General features: G+C 48.9%; 1 protein-coding gene across 1 annotated transcript in view; it reads left to right on the top strand.

The window, feature by feature from the left end:
• LOC145339740 (DENN domain-containing protein 3-like) overlaps nt 1-22,565 on the top strand; it is an 87,482-nt gene that overhangs the window by 11,384 nt on the left and 53,533 nt on the right. The window contains exons 2-5 of the mRNA XM_080184266.1: nt 5,887-6,030; nt 12,261-12,510; nt 19,220-19,335; nt 20,576-20,718. Coding sequence (XP_080040392.1) covers nt 5,911-6,030; nt 12,261-12,510; nt 19,220-19,335; nt 20,576-20,718 — 629 coding nt within the window. The 5' untranslated portion in view covers nt 5,887-5,910. The remainder of the gene's footprint in view (nt 1-5,886; nt 6,031-12,260; nt 12,511-19,219; nt 19,336-20,575; nt 20,719-22,565) is intronic.

Here is a 22,565-nt window from a genome sequence, read left to right as displayed (position 1 = left end):
ATGGCAATACCGTCATCGGCAAGTTCTCCTCTGAGCCACACACGATCCCAATGGGAAACATCACTGTCACTGGGTGAAAATGGTGGAACTCCCTCCCTAACAGCACTGTGGGTGTACCTACACCACATGGGCTGCAAAAGTTCAAGAAGGAGGCTCGCCACCACCTTCTCAAGGGCAATTAGAGATGGGCAATAAAAGTTAGCTTGGCCAGTAACATGCATATCCTGTGAATAAAAAACCCTCCATCTCTCATTCTTCTAAACTCCACTGAATATTGACCCATTCTTCTCAGCCTCAGACTGCTCCAGGTCCCAATGTAGGGTGTGAATTGGGAGCTGGTTCCCTGCTCCCACCCCTCCGCTCCAGCAGTGTTTGGGAATGCTGAAGAGTCAGGTGGCTGCCATCAGGAGCCAGACCTTGTTCTGAGAACCTGGCGATCCCAGCCGGGATGAGGGGGGCTTGTTACTGCGGGAGAAGGTTGTGCTATGGTGAGAGCTGGTGTGAGATCGTCCGGATATCTGTGGGTGGACGTGTCCTGAGGGTGGATGTGTCCTTATCCTCGCTCCCACAGAGGAAGCAAGGAAAGACACGATCACTATTCTCCCCTGAATCTGGTTTCCAATGGGGGTACCAAGCACACACACACGGGTCAAGGTAGGGGTAGGAAAATGCTTTTAAGATGGCGGCGCAGGCTCATTGGGCCGAAGGGCCTGTTTCCCGTGCTGTGTTGTTCTTTGTAACCATAGCTTTCAGCTCCCTTGCCACTTAACTCAGTGAACCTATTCTCAAAGAAGGACAAGGAGACTATCCCTGGTTTCCTGGCCAACATTCACCCCTCAATCAACATCACAAAACACAGTTTATCTTATCATTGTCACAATGTTAACCACACTGACAAATATAGATAAAAGACTTAGATAAAAGTCTCCGACACCAACGCAACCCTTGAAGCGGAAATCATTTCTTTCCAAAGATCTGTAACAATTACCTTTCATTCCTCAGTCTTCAGATTTGACAGGAAGCCAGTTACATGTCAAACCCATACTCTCCCACAGGGTAAAGAGAGTTCACACACCCTCACCCTCTCCCTCACCCTCACCCTCACCCTCTCCCTCTCCCTCTCCCTCTCATAAGAACATAAGAAATAGGAGCAGGAGTAGGCCATCTAGCCCTTTGAGCCTGCCCCGCCATTCAATAAGATCATGGCTGATCTGTCGTGGCTCAGTTCCACATTCCCACCCTCTCCCCATAACCCTTAATCCCCTCTCTCATCAAAAACCCATCAACCCGCATCTTAAAAATATTCAGCGAGGCAGCCTCCACCACTTCAACGGGCAGAGAATTCCAGATATTCACCACCCTTTGAGTGAAGAAGTTCCTCCTCAACTCCGTTCTAAACCGTCCCCCCTTTATCTTGAGGCTGTGCCCCCTAGTCCTACTGTCCTTTCTGAGCGGAAAGAGTCTCTCCACCTCTATCCTATCCATCCCATTCATCATCTTATACGTCTCAATGAGATCTCCCCTCATTCTTCTAAACTCTAACGAGTACAAGCCTAATCTATTCAGCCTCTCCTCATAGCTCAACCCCCTCAACTCCGGTATCAGCCTAGTAAACCTCCTCTGCACTCCCTCCAGGGCCAAAATATCCTTGCGCAGGTGCGGCGCCCAAAACTGCACACAGTACTCCAGCTGCGGCCTCACCAATGCCCTATACAGCCGCAGCAAGACCTCCCTACTTTTATATTCAATCCCCCTCGCTATGAAGGCCAGCATCCCATTCGCCTTCCTGACCACCTGCTACACCTGCAAGCTGGGTTTTTGCGACTCATGCACAAAGACCCCGAGGTCCCTCTGCACCGTCGCCTGCTGCAGTTTTTCGCCACGTAAGTAATAGTCCTTCCTTCCCTTTCCCTCTCCCTCTCTCCCTCTCCCTCTCCCTCTCTCCCTCTCCCTCTCTCCCTCTCCCTCTCTCCCTCTCCCTCTCCACTCAAACTATTCTCTGCACCAGGAAACTATCACTCACCATTTCTCCTCTTACACAATAGGCCAGTTGTCACATGACACATTTAGCCAATCAGAGGGCGGCTAATCACACCGCTTTCTGTGATCAAATTAATGAAGGTGCGGAGACAGCTGAAAGCTGCTTTTTAGCAGGGCTCCAAATGAAAGCAGGGTTAGGCGCTGCGCCCACCTTCATCCCAGGGATGTGCTGAGTGAGCTGTCTCAACAAATGTGGCACTCGACTGAGACGCACAGAATCAGCCAGGGTTCCTGCCTCGGATTACTGGCCAGTGGAAAGTATGTGGATGGTGCGCGGGGTGAGAACAGGGACACTGGCTGGCTGTTCCAACCCTCTCCTCACTCTCTCTCTTCCTCCTAACCCTTACCACATCCCCCCCCCCCACCCACCCCACCCCTCCTCCCACCACCCTCTTGCCTCTCTGGATCTCCTAAATGAGTAAACCTACAGCCAACGTTCTGAGTCACAAATGGTTAGAAACATTGGGTGTGATCTTACCTGCTGTTCACGGCACATTCCCACTGCAGCAAGCTTGGAGAATTTGGCAGATAAACCTCCATTCACTGCGGCAGGATGGGAAAATCCCACCAGAGCGAATGCTCATAAGATTCCGGCCTCTAGCTCTCTCCTCTCTCCACAGAAGCTGTCAGACCTGCTGAGATTTTCCAGTTTGTGTTTCAGATTCCAGTGTCCACGGTATTTTGCTTTTAAATTAGTTGACCACTTGTCTGACCAATATCCAGTATGGGCAGAAGTATTCTCCCATTAATCATTGGGAAGACTGAAGGTATTCCTTTTAGTCCCCATTCCAATCTCCGCTCCCTCATTACTGATTACAGCCCTCTGCTGGGCACAGGTCTGAGATGAAGCCAGTCTCTTCTCAAACTGAGCATCATGTTTGGCTCCGAGATGAACTCCCCACATCACGTTTATGCCATCACTGAGATTGCCTATTGCCACCTCTGTGACATCGCTGGATTTGCCCGTCTCAGTGCCAGCTCACTCTTGTCTTTGTTACCTCCAGCCTGAGTGTTCCAATGTGTCTCCTCTCCAACAGTCAGCGCAGGATTCAGACCCATGATTTAATCTCTGCTCTGGTGCTCAGACAAAGGGCTATCCAGACTCCAAACGTTGGCTCGATTCTCTCTCCACAGACGCTGTCAGACCCGCTGAGATTTTCCAGCATTTTCTGTTTTTGTTTTAAATCTGTACAATTACATTGCTGGCCCTGTCACTAAACACTAAATCAATGTTAGTAAAGACAGAAATGACACTCTGTGCCCCAAAACTGTGGTAAGCAATTCGCTCACACTCCGTAACCTACCTGCAAACTCTCACACAGCCGGCCACCCTTTCCAGCTGGGTTGGTCGTACTCAGTTGGCTCCCTTTTGTCTACCCAGAACCAGTCAGAGAGGCACCAGCAATGGCTTCCCTTTCCTCTCCTACATCTTTACCTCTGGTATCCCCCGAGATCTACCCTTGGTTCTCTCCTCATTTTCACTTACATGTTTCCCTGTGGTGACATCATCTGACAAAGTTGACATCAAGGATACTGACAGCGGTGTCCACCTTCACCTCCCCGTTGCCAGACTGCATAAACTCCCAATTTCCAACCCCAGCCTGCTCAAAGATTGAATCAAAGTGCGTGTAGCCGTGGCTCCCTCATTAACTTAAGCTAAGCTTCTAACCCCACATCCTGTCCATTGCTAAGACCCACTACCCACTGTGTAATATCATCCAACTCCATCACTACCTCAACCCATCCACTATTGTAGTCTTCCTCCTGTTATCTAAAGACCATTCTTTTCCTCTCAGACACTGAGGCTGTCCTGAAACATGTCCCATGTCTGGGATGATCGCATTCAGGATGATGACAACTTGTCCATCAAGCTGAGTCCCAATAACCTAATCATAGAATCCCGACAGTGCAGAAGGAGGTTGTTCAGCCCATTGAGTCTGCACCGACCACATTCCCACCCAGTCCCCATCCCCATAACCCCATGCATTTACCTGAGCTAATCCCCCTCACACCCAATGGTCAATTTAGCATGGCCAATCCACGTAACCTGCATACCTTTGGACTGTGGGAGGAAACTGGAACACCCGGAGGAAACCCGCACAGACATGGGGAGAACATGTAAACTCCACAGAGACAGTGGCCCAAGCCAGGAATCGAACCCGGTTCCCTGTCGTTGTGAGGCAGCAGTGCTAACCACTGTGCCACTACACTGCTAATGATGAGGCAGAGAACAGCAGAGAAGGAGAAAACAAAATGCAAATCCTGCACCTCAGATCCCACTTCCTCATGGGATGTCCTGCCCCCTGTGTTTGATGATCTGTGTACTGGCTAATTCAGCCACATGAAAACCCACCACAGAAAACCATGATCCTGAGTCGGGTCTTGAGGAACAGTGCATGATGTCAATGACTTCTCGACTTGATTGTTCCAAAGCTGTCCAGTCTACCTTCCACCTTACACAATTCATCCAACACTGTGCTGCCAGATCCTAACTCTCACCAAGTCCAACACAAATCAACATATCTCAGCTCCCAGGGCCAGCAACTACCATTCTCATTCTGGTGATCAAATTCCTCACCCTTCCTTATCTCTAAAATCTCCTCCAGCTCCACAACCCTCCCTCTTCTCTGCATTCCTCCAATGCTAGCCCCTTATGCGTACCCCTTCCCCCCTCTCTCCACCGCTGGGGGCTGTACCTTTACTGCCTGGGCCCCAAGCTCTGGAATTCCCTCCCTGGAGCTCTCCAGCTCTTGCTCCATCAGGATGTTCCTTTAAACTTCAAGTTAAAGCTTATTTATTATTGTCACAAATAGGTTTACATTAACACTTCGAAGAAGTAATTGTGAAAATCCCCTAGTCACCACACTCTGGCCTGGGTACACTGAGGGGGAATTTAACACAGCCAATAGCCCTAATGTACCTCCTTCACCATGTGTTATCCATTCTAATACTGCATCATGTGGTTCCGTATCACTGGGTGGAATGTTCTGGTGGTGGGAGGGTTGGGGGGTAGGGCATGGTGGGGCGGGGGATGGTGGGGTCGGGGATGGGGGATGGGCATGGTATGGTGGGGTGGTGGGGTAGGGGATTTGGGGGTGGGTGGGGAGGGTGGAGGTGGGGGGGTTGGGGGGTGGTGGGGTTGGGGGTGGTGGAGGGGTTGGGGGTGGTGGAGGGGTTGGGGTGGTGGAGGGGGTTGGGGTGGTGGAGGGGGTTGGGGTGGTGGAGGGGGTTGGGGGTTGAGGGGGTTGGGGTGGTGGAGGGGGTTGGGGGTGGGAGGGGTTGGGGGTGGTGGGGGGGGTTGGGGGTGGTGGGGGGGGTTGGGGGTGGGAGGGGTTGGGGGTGGTGGGGGGGTTGGGGGTGGGGGGGCGTTGGGGGTGGTGGGGGGGTTGGGGGTGGGAGGGGTTGGGGGTGGTGGGGGGGTTGGGGGTGGGGGGGCGTTGGGGGTGGTGGGGGGGTTGGGGGGTGGGAGGGGTTGGGGATTGGGGGATGGGGGGGTTGGGGGTGGTGGAAGGGGTTGGGGGTTGAGGGGTTGGGGGTTGGGGGTTGGGGGGTGGGGGGTTGGGGGTGGTGGAGGGGTTGGGGGGTGGGAGGGTGCGGGAATTGGGGGTTGGGGGTGGGGGGGTGGGAGAGGTTGGGGGTGGTGGAGGGGTTGGGGGTGGGAGGGTGCGGGGGTTGGGGGTGGGAGGGGTTGGGGGGTAGGAGGGTGCGGGGGTTGGGGGTGGGAGGGGTTGGGGGGTGGTGGGGGGGGTGATTGGGGATTGGGGGGTGGGGAGGTTGCAGTCTCTGGTCCTCTGGGAATGTGGCAACATTTACATTGACCACAGTTTATTTCTTTTCCTCCTCCAGCCGCTGGCCTGAACCTTCAGGACAATGACCGAAGCAAGTGAAATGATAGCAGGCAATGCTGAGGTTGGATTGCGGAGTCACAGACTGCTGGAGATGTGCCTCATTGTTGCAGCCCCTCCCAAAACCCTGAGGCAGATGATACAGGTACACGTGTAGAAGGATTCACTCAATCCATCCAACACAAAGGTTCCTCTTCCCCTGATCAAGCTGGCCTGGGGCACACTGCTTACCACATGTTCCACAGCCTCGCAGCACTCAAACACCTCCCCATAGGAAATGGTTAAGAGAGTGGGCAAAGAAATGGCAGGTGGAATACAGTGTGGAAAAGCGTGAGGTTATTCACTTTGGAAGGAGGAATGGAGGCTGTGCAGAGGGATCTGGGTGTCCTTGTGTATGAATCACATGGAGTTGGTTTGCAGGTACAGCAGGTAATTAAGAAGACAAATGGAAGTTTATCCTTCGTTGCTAGAGGGATAGAGTTTAAAAACAGTGAGGTTATGTTGCAGCTGTATAAGGTGCTGGTGAGGCCACATCTGGAGTACTGTGTACAGTTTTGGCCTCCTTACTTGAGAAAGGATATACTGGCACTGGAGGGGGTGCAGAGGAGATTCACTAGGTTGATTCCGGAGTTGAGAGGGTTGGTTTATGAAGAGAGTGAGTAGACTGGGGATATACTCATTGGAATTCAGGAGAATGAGGGGAGATCTTATAGAAACATATAAGATTATGAAGGGAATAGATAAGATAGAAGCAGGGAAGTTGTTTCCATTGGCGGGTGAAACTAGAACTAGGGGGCATGGCCTCAAAATAAGGGGAAGCAGATTTCAGACTGAGTTGAGGAGGAACTTGTTCACACAAAGGGTTGTGAATCTGTGGAATTACCTGCCCAGTTGAGGCTCCCTCATTGAACGTTTTTAAGGTAAGGATAGATACATTTTTGAACAGTAAAGGAATTAAGGGTTATGGTGAGCGGGCAGGTAAGTGGAGCTGAGTCCACAAAGAGATCAGCCATGATCTTATTGAATGGCGGAACAGGCTCGAGGGGTCAGATGGCCGACTCCTGTTCCTAGTTCTTATGTTCTTATGTCCTTTTGTAAACTATTTTCTAAATGGGGAAGTGCTTAGGAAATCAGCAGCACAAGGGGACTTGGAGTCATTCTTCAAGATTCTCTTAAGGTTAACGTGCAGGGTCGTTCGGTAATTAGGAAGGCAAATGCAATGTTAGCACTCATGTCGAGAGGGCTAGAATACAAGAGCAGGGATGTACTTCTGAGGCTGTATAAGGCTCTGGTCAAACCCCATTTGGAGTATTGTGAGCAGTTTTGGGCCCTGTATCTAAGGAAGGATGTGCCGGTCTTGGAAAGGGTCCAGAGGAGGTTCACAAAAATGATCCCTGCATTAAAGAGGGGGTTGAGCTATGAGGAGAGGCTGAATAAACTAGGCTTGTACTCGTTAGAGTTTAGAAGAATGAGGGGAGATCTCATTGAGACGTATAAGATGATGAATGGGATGGATAGGATTGAGGTGGAGAGACTCTTCCCGCTCAGAAAGGACAGTAGGACTAGGGGGCACAGCCTCAAGATAAAGGGGGGGCGGTTTAGAACGGAGTTGAGGAGGAACTTCTTCACTCAAAGGGTGGTGAATCTCTGGAATTCTCTGCCCGTTGAAGTGGTGGAGGCTGCCTCGCTAAATATTTTTAAGATGCGGGTTGATGGGTTTTTGATAAGAGAGGGGATTAAGGGTTATGAGGAGAGGGCGGGAAAGTGGAACTGAGCAGCGACAGATCAGCCATGATCTTATTGAATGGCGGGGCAGGCTTGAAGGGCTGGATGGCCTACTCCTGCTCCTATTTCTTATGTTCTTAACATGAGGAACGGTTGAGGACTCTGGGTTTGTACTCACTGGAGTTTAGAAGGATGAGGGGGGGATCTTATTGAAACTTACAGGTTGCTGCGAGGCCCTGGATAGAGTGGACGTGGAGAGGATGTTTCCACTAGTAGGAAAAACTAGAACCAGAGGCACAACCTCAGGCTAAAGGGAGAATCCTTTAAAACAGAGATGAGGAGGAATTTCTTCAGCCAGAGAGTGGGGAATCTGTGGAACTCTTTGTCGCAGAAGGCTGTGGAGGCCGGGTCACTGTGTGTCTTTAAGACAGAGATAGAAAGGTTCTTGATTAATAAGAGGATCAGGGGTAATGGGGAAAAGGCAGGAGAATGGGGATGAGAAAAATATCAGCCATAATTGAATGGGGGAGCAGACTTGATGGGCTGAGTGGCCTAATGCTGCTCCTGTGTCTTATAGTCTTATGATAGAACTTTTAGGAGAATTGGCAGGCAGAGAGATCTGAGCATACATATCCACCAATCACTGAAAATGGCAACACAGCTGGAGAGGGTAGTCAAGAAGGCATACGGCATGCTTGCCTTCATCGGCCGGGGCATTGAATATAAAAATTGGCAAGTCATGTTGCAGCTTTATAGAACCTTAATTAGGCCGCACTTGGAATATAGTGTTCAATTCTGGTCTCCACACTATCAGAAGGATGTGGAGGCTTTGGAGAGGGTTCAGAAAAGATTTACCAGGATGTTGCCTGGTATGGAGGGCATTAGCTATGAGGTGAGGTTGGAGAAACTTGGTTTGTTCTCACTGGAACAACGGAGGTTGAGGGGCGACCTGGTAGACGTCTACAAGATTACGAGAGGCAGAGTGGATAGTCAGAAGATATTTTCCCAGGGTGGAAATGTCAACTACCCGGGGATACAGGTTTAAAGTGCATTGGGGAAAAGGTTAAATAAGAGCATAAAAATTAGGAGCAGGAGTAGGCCATCTGACCCCTCGAGCCTGTTCCGCCATTCAATAAGATCATGGCTGATCTTTTTGTGGACTCAGCTCCACTTACCCGCCCACTCACCATAACCCTTAATTCCTTTACTGTTCAAAAATGTATCTATCCTTGCCTTAAAAACATTCAATGAGGGAGCCTCAACTGGGCAGGGAATTCCACAGATTCACAACCCTTTGTGTGAAGAAGTTCCTCCTCAACTCAGTCCTAAATCTGCTTCCCCTTATTTTGAGGCCATGACCCCAAGTTCTAGTTTCACCCGCCCAGTGGAAACAGCTTCCTGCCTCTATCTTATCTACTCCCTTCATAATCTTATATGTTTCTATAAGATCTCCCCTCATTCTTCAGAATTCCAATGAGTATAGCCCCAGTCTACTCAGAGGGGATGTGTGAGGCAAGTTTTTTACACAGAGGCTGGTGAATATCTGGAACACACTCTGCCGGGGAGGTTGTGGGAGCAGGTACGATAGTTATTTTTAAGGGGCAACTAGACAAATCCATGAATAGGATAGAAATGAAAGGATACGGACTCTGTAAGTATATAAAGTTTTAGTTCAGACAGGCATCATGATGGAGGGTCACAGGGCCTGTCTCCGTGTTGTACTGTTCATTCTCATTCCACTTTCAAACAAGGAGTCCTACTGGACTCGACACGTTCTCTCTGTTCGTCTCCTTGCCAACGCTGCCAGACCAGCTGAGCTTTTCCAGCATTTTCTGTTTTTACTTGAGAATTCTGGCATTCACGGTATCTTGTTTTTAATCTTACCCCTTTCACCTGGTCACATTAACTGGTGGTAGAAAGGACTGGGAGACACAGATTTAAGGTTCTGGGTGAGTGATGCACTCATGGGCAATGGGAGGCAATGAGCTGGAACTCACTGTCCCTCAGAGTGCTGGAAGGTGGAATGAGAAATGATTTCAAAAGGAAATTGGACAGACACAAGGTAAATAAACTTGCAGGGTTATGGTGATCATAGAATCATCGAATTCCTACAGTGCAGAAGGAGGCCATTTGCTCCACTGACTCTGCACTGACCCTACGACAGAGCATCCCACCCAAGCTCTATCCCCGTAACTCCATGTACTTACCGGACTAATCTCCCTAATCTATACATCTTCAGACACCTAGGGGCAATTTGCCATGGCCAACCCCCTCACACATCTTTGGACTATGGGAAGAAACTGGAGTACCCAGGAGGAAACCCACGCAGACACAGGGAGAATGTGCAAACTCCACATAGACAGTGATTCACGGGCCGAACTGTCCCTGACACTGTGAAGCAACTGTGCTAACCACTGCTCCTAGAACAGGAAAACGGGACTGATTGTTTTGCTCTATAGAGAGTTAGCATGGATCTGATGGGCTGAATTGCCTCCCTTTGTTTTGAAATGACTTTGATTCTTATCCTGCAAGCTGAATTCTTGATCATGGATAAATGCTTGAGGGAGGGAAAGTGCTTTATCAAACTGAGGTTCAGTGCTAGCTTTAACTGATTGAATACTAGCAGGTCAGGCCACAGTAATATTTAACTAACCTGCTGGAGTGTCTGAGGAGGTAACAGAGGGGGTCGATGAGGGTATTGCTGTTGATGTGGTGTACATGGACTTTCAGAAGGTATTTGATACAGTGCCACACAATAGACCTGTGAGCAAAGTTAGAGGTTGCAGAATAAAAGTGACAGCAGGGACCCGGATACAGAATTGGCAGAGAGCGAGGGAGCAGAGAGTAATGGTGACTGGTTATTTTTATGCTGGGGGAAGGTGTGTAATGGGGTTCCCCGGGGATCTGTGATGAGACCCTTGCTTTTCCTGATATAAATGGATCTTGGTGTACAGAGCACAATTTCAAAGATGATACAAAACTTGGAACTTTTATAAACTGTGAGGGGGACAGGGCAGAACTTCAAAAGGACATGAACAGATTAGTGGATGAGTGGACAGTCGGCAGATAATGTTCAACGCGGAGAAATGTGAGGTGATGCATTTTGGTAGAAGAACATGGAGCCACACCACAAAATAAAGTGTCCAATTGTACAGTGTCTGTAGAAGCAGAGGGAGCAGTGGGTATACTCCCATTAGTCATTAAAATCAGCAGAACAGGCTGAGAAAGTGGTTAATAAAACATTACTCAGGGCTTCATTACTCAGGGCATACTCTACAAAAACATGGTCATGCTGCATTTGTATATGTCACTAATTGGACCTGAACACAACACTTTCAGAAGGATTTGAAGGCATTGGAGAGAGTGCAAAAAGATTCACAAGAATGGCTCCTGGGATGAGGATCTTCAGTTACAAAGATAGATTGGAGAGGCTGGGGCTGTTCTCCTTGGAGAAGAAGAATGGTTAAGAGGAGATTTGATCAAAACATGAGTAGGCTGGACACAGTAGATAGGGAGAAACGTTCCCACGAATCAAACTGGGCCACAGGGCAGAGTGTAATATCTCTGGACACTGGGGACCATTCCAAATACAGATCAGCAATGATCTAACTGAATGGTGGAACAGCGTCAAGGTGCTGAATGGGCTGTTTTTGTTTGATTGTAATCGTTAACTCTCAGACTGGGGGCCCTTCTCTGAGTGGGACAGTCTGCTCAGTGACTGCTTGACCTGAGTCAGAACTCACTGCAGCGAGAGTCTGAAGGCGGGAGCCTGAGAGAGGGACATGAAAGGCCTCGACAGAGACAAGATTCCCACTTGTGGGAACGATCAGAACTGAGGGATGATAACAATGCGATAAATCCAGTTGGGAATTCAGGAGAATCCTCCTTACCCAGAGATTGGAACTCACTGCCACTCGGAGTGACTGAGGTGGACAGCATTGATACATTTAAAAGGAATCTAGATAAATGTGTCAGAGAGGAAGGGAAAGCTGAGAGGGTAGCTGAGTGGGAGGAAGTTCATGTGGGGTTTATAAACATGATTGTTTTGTGTTATATTATCTTAATCAAATAGACCTACTCTGTCGTTCCATCGACTCATTCTGGCCCCATCTCCTCGGCACTCAGTGTACGGTTCTATCGCAGGACACTTCCCTTTTCATCTATTGACACCTGTGACCTCTTTATAACCACTCCATTCTGCCCCTTCCCCCTGACCTCAACTAGAACTTCCACATTTCCCCCGTCACTAAAGATTTCCTGTTCTCCACCAAACACTTCTCTCCGTCAGCGGTGAGAATCTTTCTCCTCGATCTGGGCACGGGGAGGGAGCCTCTCCCGGTGTCTGTCTCACACACTCTGAAAGCTGACCATCCATTCGACCCTCTCTGACCTTTGAACTCTCTCAGGTGCAGGTCTCTCGAAGGATCTCAAATCTCAACCCTTCCTTCTTCACCCAGAGCAGCCGACAGGCACCCACGGGTTTTCAAAATCAATCCAGCACCAGCCTCACTGTGACTGTCAGTTTCCCTCCACTTCCCCCCTCCTGTACCCTGAGCTGTGGAAACACTGCGCTGTAGGGTGGGATATTTTTGAGATATCTACTGTGCCACGTTGTTTACTTTCTGCTCTTTAATGACATTCCTTCTGCAGGACCTACACAACGGTATCGCCGATGCTACAGATTACACCCCGGAGATTTTGTCCATTCACGCACCACCATTCATTGGGCCTCAAGCGAATTCTCAGGCCCATTCCCAGAGCCCATTGAGAAAGCCAGAGGAGATCACTGGCCCAACATTCCCCGCAGGACATCTATTTGGAAACATGGAAATATTTAAGGAACACATCAACGTTCCAAGAGGGATTGAGCTGTGTGGACTGCCAGAGCTGTGTTTCCCAGGTCAGATTGGATTGGATTGGATTTATTATTGTCACATGTATTAATATACAGTGAAAATATTGTTTCTTGCACAGTTTACATTCAAGTCATACCATTCATAGAGAAGGAAACGAGAGAGTGCAGGATGTAGTGTTACAGTCATAGCTAGGGTGTAGAGAAAGATCAACTTAATGCAAGATAGGTCCATTCAAAAGTCTGACAGCAGCAGGGAAGAAGCTGTTCTTGAATCGGTTGATAAGTGACTTCAGACTTTTGCATCTTTTCCCAACGGAAGAAGGTGGAAGAGAGAATGTCCGGGGTGCTTGGGATCCTTAATTATTCTGGCTGCTTTGCCAAGGCAGTGGGAAGTGTAGACAGAGTCAGTGGATGGGAGGTTGGTTTGTGTAATGGACTGGGCTTCGTTCTCAGCCCTTTGTAGTTCCTTGTGGTCTTGGGCAGAGCAGGAGCCCATACCAAGCTGTGATACAACCAGAAAGAATGCTTTCTATGGGGCATCTGTAAAAGTTGGTGAGAGTCGTAGCGGACATGCCAAATTTCCTTACTTTTCTGAGAAAGTAGAGGCGTTGGTGGACTTTCTTAACTATAGCATCAGCATGGGGGGGACCAGGACAGATCGTTGGTGATCTGGACAACTAAAAACCTGAAGCTCTCGGCCCTTTCTACTTCACCCCGTTGATGTAGACAGGGACATGTTCTCCTTCATGCTTCCTGAAATCGATGAGAATCTCCTTTGTTTTACAGACATTGAGGGAGAGATTATTGTCGTTGCTCCATTTCACAGATTCTCTGTCTCTCTCCTATACCCCGTCTCATCGTTGTTTGAAATCATTCTGAGATCTGTACTCCCAATGAATGTGATGTGGTTATGGGGCAACCCAGTTGTTAACCATTGAATGTGGCTGTGGTTTCTCAAGGTTGGCATTGCTTCCTGCTGGCATGTCAAGTGAGTGGTTTGACCATTGAACCGCCTCATTTCACAGGACTGATGAACAATCCGGAAGTTGGGCTGAGTGCTGGGTTTCCCATTGATGGTGGTGAAGGTCTAGGTGGAAACTGGGGATTGATCTCACCACCAGAATCCCAATTCCTGCCGTAAGGCCTGGGGGAGGCCCTGAATCCACCCAGCCAGCACATTCAGCAATAACTGTCAAAAAAGAATTGTCTAAATACTCAAAGCAGAAACAGAGCTGGTAGAAAGAGCAGCAGGAGAGAGACCAATTGGATAGCTCATGATGGAGCATGACAGAGCGTGCTGGGGCGTGATGGAGCATGTTGAAGCATGATGGTGCGTGAAGGGGCGTGATGGAGCATGTTGAAGCATGATGGTGCGTGATGGAGCATGTTGAAGCATGATGGGGCGTGATGGAGCATGTTGAAGCATCATGGGGCGTGATGGAGCATGTTGAAGCATCATGGTGCGTGATGGGGCGTGATGGAGCATGTTGAAGCATGATGGTGCGTGATGGGGCGTGATGGAGCATGTTGAAGCATGATGGTGCGTGATGGGGCGTGATGGAGCATGTTGAAGCATGATGGGGCGTGATGGAGCATGTTGAAGCATCATGGTGCGTGATGGAGCATGTTGAAGCATGATGGTGCGTGATGGGGCGTGATGGAGCATGTTGAAGCATGATGGGGCGTGATGGGGCGTGATGGAGCATGTTGAAGCATCATGGTGCGTGATGGAGCATGTTGAAGCATGATGGTGCGTGATGGGGCGTGATGGAGCATGTTGAAGCATGATGGGGCGTGATGGGGCGTGATGGAGCATGTTGAAGCATGATGGTGCGTGATGGTTCTATGATTCTATCGAATAATATTCGGAGCCCGTGGTTTCACTTTGATTTTTATCCTGTGGACCCTGATGGAAGGTTCTCAGTGGCCGTTCCTTATTGCTGTGTGTGTTGAGACGTCTCTCTGCCGGTGGCTGTATATCGATGTCTGGCTGCTGACTGAGCCTTCATCATTCCTGATGCTGATTTTAACTCCGAGTGGATTCTGGGTGTTGATTTGCTGCTGCAGAAACAGAGTGACACTGAGCTCCACACCCTCAGCATCTGCCCATTTATTCAATAAGATCATGGCTGATCTTCTATCTCATTCTACTATTCCCTCTGATCTCTATATCCCTTGATTCCCGCAGTAATCCACCTTGAATCTACTCAGCGAGTGAACATCCACAGCTTTCTGGGCTGGAGATTTCCAAAGATTCACAACCCACCAATGGAGACGTTTCTCCTCATCTCCACCCAAGATGGCCACCTCCTTATCCAGAGACTGTGACAGTCTAGAGTTCACAGCCAATGGGGGAGTGTCTTTCAGCATCTAACCCATCAGTTCCTCTTAGAATGTTATCATTTTCAGATCAGACCAGAGTCCCATTAATGTTCTCCCAATCCTCTCGCAGTCAGCTCTCGGTTACCTACAGCTATAGGGACGTGTGGGGGAAATGGCATCTCCTCGGAGGAGGGTGGTTTATTCACGGGCAGGTAGAGGTACCAGCCTTTCCCTTGTGGGGCACAGAACTGCTTGCCAGGGCTGTCTTTGTGTCCCAATCCTCTCAGGCCTGCTTCAGCCAGGACCTGGACCTCTCCTCACCCTTCTTCCTCGATTCTTTCCTCCGTCTCTCACATGACTTTATTCCAACATTGGAAAGTATAATAAACATCCCAGACTTCAAGGTGGAGGTGATGATTTCTGCTCTTCTATCTCTCACTGGATCAGGGAAAGGAAGGCCTAGCTTGGACTTTCCTTACTCACCACCCACTAAACAATATCATTGAGCGTGATGGGCACGGGATGCCCCCTGGAGCAACTGATCAATCCTGGGCTCACCCCCCCCAGGAGGGCCGGAGAAGTCTTGGTGATCGAGCAGAATGAGGCTGGAACTGCAAAGGCAATGGCCCTGATAACATTCCTGACCAAGACTTGTGCTCCACAAATAGCTGTGTCTCCAGCCAAGCTCTTCTGGACAGTTCCAACACTGGCATCTACCCGATAATGTGGGACATTGCCCAGGTATGTCCTGTACACAAGAACAGGACAAATCCAACCCAGCCAATTACCATCCAATCAGGGTAAAATTAGGAAGACAGATTGCGTAGAGAAGGCCAGGAGACTACGAGGTGCGCTACGGGGATTAAAATCATTACTAATTTTTTTCATGGGATGTGAGTGTCACTGGCTAGACCAGCATCTATGGCTGTCCCTAATTGCCCTCGAGAAGGTGGTGGTGAGCCACCCTCTTAAACTGCTGCCGTCCCTGTGGTGTAGGTAGATCCACAGTGCTGTTAGGGAGGGAGTTGCAGGATTTTGCCCAGAGAGACTGAAGGAATGGCGATATATTTCCAAGGCAGGATGGTGAGTGACTGAGAGAGGAACCTCCAAATGGTGGTGGTCTCAGGTATCTGCTGCCCTTGTCCTTCCAGCTGGTAGAGGTCATGGTTTGGAAGGTGCTGTCAAAGGAGCCTTGGTGAGTTTCAGCAGTGCATCTTGTAGATGGTACAGACGGCTGCCATTGTGTGGCAGTGGTGAAGAGTGGTGGACATTTGCGGATGGGATGTCGGCCAAGCAGGCTGTTTTGTCCTGGATCACATTCAGCTTCTGGAATGTTGTTGGAGCTGCACTCATCCAGGCAAGTGAAGGGTATTCTATCCCATTCCTAACCTGTGCTTGTAGATGGTGGACAGGTTTTGTGGGGGCCAGGAGATGAGTGACTCGTTAGATTCAGAGATGGTAATGCCATTGAATGTCAAGCAGAGATGGCTGAATTCTCTCTCTAGTTTCAGATGGTCATTGCCTGACATTTGTCAGCCCAAGCCTAGATATTGTCCAGATCTTTCTGCATTTGGGCATGGACTGCTTCAGTATCTGAGGAGTCGTAAATGATGCTGAACATTGTGCAGTTATCGGCAAACATCTCCACTTCTGACCTTATGATGGAAGGGAGGTCATTGATGAAGCAGCTGAAGATGGTTGGGCCTCGGACACTATCCTGAGGGAGTCCTGCAGAGATGTCCTGGAGCTGAGAGGATTGACCTCCAACCACCACAACCGTCTTCCTTTGTGCCAAGTGTGACTCCAACCAGTGGAGAGTTTGCCCCCAATACCCATTGATTCCAATTTCACTGGAACTCCTTGATGCTGCACTTGGTCAACTGTGGCCCTGATGTCGAGGGCTGTCACTCTCACCTCACCTCTGGCATTCAGCTCTTTTGTCATATTTGAACCAAAGCTGTGATGGGGTCAGGAGCTGAGTGATTCTGGTGGAACCCTAACTCAGTGTCAGTCAGCAGGTTATTGCTGAGCAGGTGCTGCTTGATAGCTCTGTCGATGAGCCCTTCCAACACTTTACTGATGATCGATGCAGTGGACCTGATGTGCTGGGCTCCCCCATCACTGGAGCTCCACAAATATCCCCAAACTCAATGATGGAGGAGCCCAACCCATCAGTGCAAAGGATAAGCTACTGAGCCAATATTGATGATGGAGATTGAAATCCCCACCCAGAGTACACTCTCTACCCACCTCCTCAATTGTTATTCAACATGGAGGGGTACTGATTCACCAGCTGAAGGAGGGTGGTGTGTGGTAACCACCAGGAGGTTTCCTTACCCAGGTTTAATCTGATGCCATGAGACTTCATGGGGTACAGAGTTGATGTTAAGGACTCCCAGGGCAATTCCTCCTGACGGTATATCACTGAGCCAGCACCTCTGCTGGGTCTGGACAAGACATATCCAGGGATGGTAATAGTGGTGTCTCAGACGGTATCTGTAAGGTATAATTCTGTGAGTATGACAATGTCATGCAGTTGCTTGATTAAATTGTGATACAGCTTTCCCAATCTTGGCACAAGCCCCCGGATGTTAGTAACTCAGTCTTTGCAGGGTTAACAGGGCTGAGTTTGATGTTGTTTTCGATGCCTCAGTCAGTGCCAGCTGGTCTGTCTGCTTTCACTCCTTTTATTAGACTTCATAGCAGTTTTATACAACTGAGGGGCTTGCTAGGCCATTCCAGACTCAACCATATTGCTGTGAGTCTGGAGTCACATGTAGGCCAGACCGGGTAAGGATGGCAGATTTCCTTCCAAAATAAGGATTAGTGAATTAGATGGGTTTTTACAACAATTGGTGATAGTTTCACGGTCATTGTAACAGACTAGCTTTCAATTCCAGATTTTATTAATTGAAGTTAAATCCCACCAGTTGCATTGGTGGGATTTGAAACCAGGTCCCCAGAACATTAATCTGAGCCTCTGAATTACTGTCCATTGACAAAAGCACTGTGCCACCACCATCTGATGAAAGGATTTGATTGAGTGACAGAGAGGAACCGTTTCCACAGGAGGCAGGCTCCAAAACAAGGGGAAGAAGTTTAAAATTAGTGACCCAGGAACCCTTTAAAAATTCCAACCTGGAACGCCCTCTTAACTGTGGGTGATGGGGGTAGGTGGGAATTGGATGAACTGGAAAGACTGGGATCGATGGACATTGAGTAAGGGATCCCGGGAAATGCGATCAAGGCCAGTAGTAAGATAAAGATCAGCCACGCTCTAACCGAGTGATGCAACTGGCTGTCCTGTCACTATTCTTTCAGATGCTGCTTCCCTTGTTCCATTTCCTGTGCAAACACCAAGCAGTTCAAACAAACAAGGACAGTTAGTGATGTAGATACAGGCATTCCCCATAGACTCCATTCATTACAAGAACAGGAGCCCCCTCCCTCACACCCCCTCCCATCTCCCCATGCCCTTTGCCCCTGTGGAACTGATAATAATTGGAGAGTGGGCTGAGTCTTTGTCCAATGATGGTTCCACCAACCATTAAATTTAAGATGTTATTACTGACATTTCTATCCCCAAGACCGTACAGTTTTGTTCTGATGCGTTTATTACTGCAGGTTTGTTCCTCTCAATTAAATTCTCAGAGAATCTGATGCAGAATAATTTGATTTGGATGTTTTAACTTGTTTTTCTTATTCCTCTCTGTCCTGATGTTGCTCATTCCTCTCGCTCTCTTTCTCTTTTGCTTTCTCTCCACTTGTCTCCTATGTTCTCTCTCTCTTCAATTCTATTTCTCTCTTTATCTCTGAATCTCGATGTATATTCCTCTCTCTCCTTCTCCATCTCTCTTTCTCCCTCTTTCCTTTCTGATCTTTCTGTTGCTCTATTTTTTCTGCCCTGGTCTATCTGCCTTCCTCAATCTCTTCCTCTCTCTCTCTCTGTATCTTTTCCTCTATCTCTCCTTGTACTCTGTTATCATTCGCACTCTATCTTCTGCCAAACTATTGTTTACCCTTCCCATCTCCATTTCTATCTGTTACTTTCATTCTCTGTATCCTTTTCTGTCTCTCTCTCTATCCATTTGCACCATCAATGTGACTGTCATTCTATCCTTCTATTTTGATCCCAATATCCCTTATTCCCTTGTCAATATGTTTCACCTTCTTTTCCTCCTGCACTTTCATTCTCCCTTTCCCTGTCCATTTCTCACTCTCGCTGTCCCTAACCCTGCCCTTCTCCCCCTTGTCTCTGTGTGTGTCTGTGTGTGTGTCTGTGTCTGTGTGTCTGTGTCTGTGTGTGTGTGTGTGTCTGTGTCTGTGTCTGTGTGTGTGTGTGTCTGTGTGTGTGTGTGTGTCTGTGTGTGTGTGTGTGTGTCTGTGTCTGTGTGTGTCTGTGTGTCTGTGCCTCTCTCTCTTTGCATTACAGATGGATATAAACTTCAGGTGGAAGAGCAGGATGAGTCTTTCCATTTCCTGGTTCTCACGGATATCCTGGGGAATAGACAGCAGGGAGTGGTCCTGCACGTACACAGGGAAGTAAAGGTGAGGATTGGAGAGATTGGTAAATTTCCTGTGCAGATTTTGAGTTGGAATGGAATTCTTTCCTATGGGATTAAGGGCAGGGAGCATCTGGAATAACTTCAAATACTAGACAATAGTCAGAAAAATTTATGTCACTTATCCAATCACAAGTTCCACTGTTCCATTTATAAAGCTCAATACCTCACTTCGGAATAATTGGTATGTTAAACTATTAAAATAAACCTTTTTATTTGTGTCACTGATAAGCTTGCATTAACAATGCAATGAAGTTACTGTGAAATTCCCCTAGCCGCCACACTCCATCGCCTGTTGGGGTTACACTGAGGGAGAATTTAGCACAGTCATTGCACTCTAACCAGCACATCTTTCGGACTGTTGGAGGAAACCAGAGCTCCTGGAGGAAACCCACGCAGACACGGGGAGAATGTGCAGACTCCACACAGACAGTGACCCACCTTGGGAATCAAACCAGGTCCCTGGTGCTGTGAGGCAGCAGTGCTAACCACCGTGCCACTCTGTATTTGGGATTATGTAGCCAGGAAGGATAGATTGAGTTAAGATTCAGGTCAACCATGATCTAATAGCATGGCAGAACAAGCTTAAGGGGCTGAATGGCCTCCTCCTTTTCCTATGACACTGAATAAAGTAACAGGGCCAGCACAGTGGCACAGTGATCAGCACTGCACCCAGGACCTGGGTTCGATTCCCGGCTTGGGTCACTGTCTGTGTGGAGTTTGCACATTCTCCTCGTGTCTGCGTGGGTTTCTCCGGGTGCTCTGGTTTCCTCCCACAGCCCAAAGATGTGCAGATTTGGTTGATTGACCATGCTAAATTGCCCTTTAGTGTCAGGGGGATCTAGCTAGGGTAACTGCATGGGGTTATGGGGATAGGGTGGAATGGGACTGTGGTCAGTGCTGACTCGATAGGCCGAATGGCCTCCTGCACTGTAGGATTCTATGAACTCTAGGACCATAGCTGATGTTATTTTCCCTGGCGTAGGGCAGGGGAAAGGCACCAGCTTCCTGTTCTGGACGGCTAGACACAGTCCCCGATGGAGGCTAGACTGAGGGTGGGATCGAGTTTGACAGCAATGACCCACACCCTTGGGGCAATTGCCTTTGATTAGCGCCTGCGGATAACTATGCAGACTGTGTGTGTGGGCTGAGGTTAATTACATTCTCTAATTCAGCAGGAGGGGGGATGTTGAAAGATGTCTGATGTGATGGTTTTATTTTTTTAGGAGAGCGATCTCTATCAGGCTCCCCCAGAGGGTTCCGAGTTGGCGACAGATCCCTCAGAATCGTTCCAGGTCCTTGTTCCCTACGGAATCTGTGTCATCACCAAATTTCCATACTACACTGTGCTGAAGGATTGTCTTTCCTGGTAAGAGCCTGGTACAGTGAGGGAGGGGGGGGTTCACCGGCCCCCTTCACCAATGGGGTGAATCCCGGTTCCCCGCGGATTTGGGTGTCCGAACTAAAAGCAGGAATCCCGTTGGTCATGAAGGTGGGTGGGATTTACTCAGCCTGTCCCGCCTCCCCTACCGGTCCCTGCCCCCAAAGTGGGCGGGAACTCGATGACTCTGTAAAACCCCTCGCTGACATATCAGTAGGGGCTGGGCAGCCCACCCAGCAGCCCCCCCCCACACCGTTCACCCACCTCCCGGGTGGCAGCTGCACCCAGCGGTCTTTGCTGCTGGACTGGGCACGTTGGACCCTGAGGGCGGTCAGTGTGGTAGGTCCAGTGCCCCATGTGCCCCTCTGCCACTGCCAGGGGGAGGGTTCCCCCTGGGTTGGGTGGGCTCAGGCTGGGGTTAATCTCAGCACTCTCCCTCAGGATGAGGGTCCTGTGGCTGATCTGCCCCTTCAGTACCTGGGAACGGTGTTGTTCAGTGCGAAGGTGGTGAATTCAGACACTATCCTGGGCTAAATTCCTCATTATCGTCTCTGTCCTCCAAAAGCTTGGAAGTTCCCTGGACAGCTGGAAGATTCCAAATCACTGCAGCTCTCCATTCAGCAAAAGGCATTCCCCTTTCTCTCTCTCTAAGAAGCTGCAGGTGTGAGAAGATCCCTTTCAAGTCCTTGGACTGTCAGGAGAAGTCACTTTCACAGGGGGGACATCCCCAGCTCCGCCCTGTTGCTTTAATTCTCTGAGCCTTCATAGAAAACGTCAAATACCTTCAAACTCTCCCAAAACCCTTGTTTCCATTCACATTGCTGGTGGAGGAAGGGATTCTCCACCATGGCAAAGACTGTGGAAGGTTCCACACTGTCACAATCACAAAAGACACCTGGAATTTTCCAATCATTCCAGCCGCCGGGATTCTCCAGTCTCGCTGCAGTGAATGGAAATTATGCTGAGTGTCAAATTCCCCGTCCTTGCAGTGATACGAACATCTTCTATGTTTGATAAAAACCTCACCATCACAGTGATGATGCAGAGATGCCGGTGTTGGACTGGGGTGGGCACAGTAAGAAGTCTCACAACACCAGGTTAAAGTTCAACAGGTTTATCTGGAATCACGAGCTTTCGGAGCACTGCCCTTCATCAGGTGAGTCACCTGATCAGTCACCTGATCAAGGAGCAGCGCTCCGAAAGCTCGTGATTCCAAATAAACCTGTTGGACTTTAATCCGATGTTGTGAGACTTCTTACATTACTGTGACAGGCCTATCCCAGGGAAAATTAGACAGGAATGTAAGGCACAAAGTCAAGGACTTTGGAAAGGGAGAGGAGGTTGGAGATGGAGCCATGGCGTGACTCCATGAGTAATTATTGAAGAATTTGGTTGCAAGTTGGAAGTTCTGAAGGAAGGATTGGAATGTCAGTATAAATTGGAAGGTCATTGTGATATTCAAGGGCTCACAGCTCAACCCCTCAAAGTCAGGGGAACTTAAATTTGGCTCTGGAGGTTTTTCTGAATTAATCTTCCCCAACAGACAGTCAGGAAATAAAATTCGTATCACAGTGAAAAACGTGGATAAGCTTCCCGACTAAAACATTATCATTTCAGAGTGCCGAATATTAATTAAAGTGTGAAAAAACCGTTAAAGAGGAAAAAGACCCCATGGACTCACCCTGCCCGTCCTGCATAACTGTGCTGCCTCATGCAGTCAAATAGCCTCACTCCCCAAACTGCCCAGGAATCTGCTGAAATGATTGAAATTTCAGAAAACGCAGGGCCGTAAGAGAGAAACATCTGGAAAGTGACACTCCAAATTTAACACGTTC

This window comes from Carcharhinus amblyrhynchos, unplaced genomic scaffold (assembly GCF_965287045.1).
Source record: "Carcharhinus amblyrhynchos unplaced genomic scaffold, sCarAmb.v2.hapA scaffold_646, whole genome shotgun sequence".
NCBI lineage: Eukaryota > Metazoa > Chordata > Chondrichthyes > Carcharhiniformes > Carcharhinidae > Carcharhinus > Carcharhinus amblyrhynchos.
The sequence above is the reverse complement of the archived record's forward strand: the minus strand, read 5'-3'. Positions and strand labels throughout refer to the sequence as shown.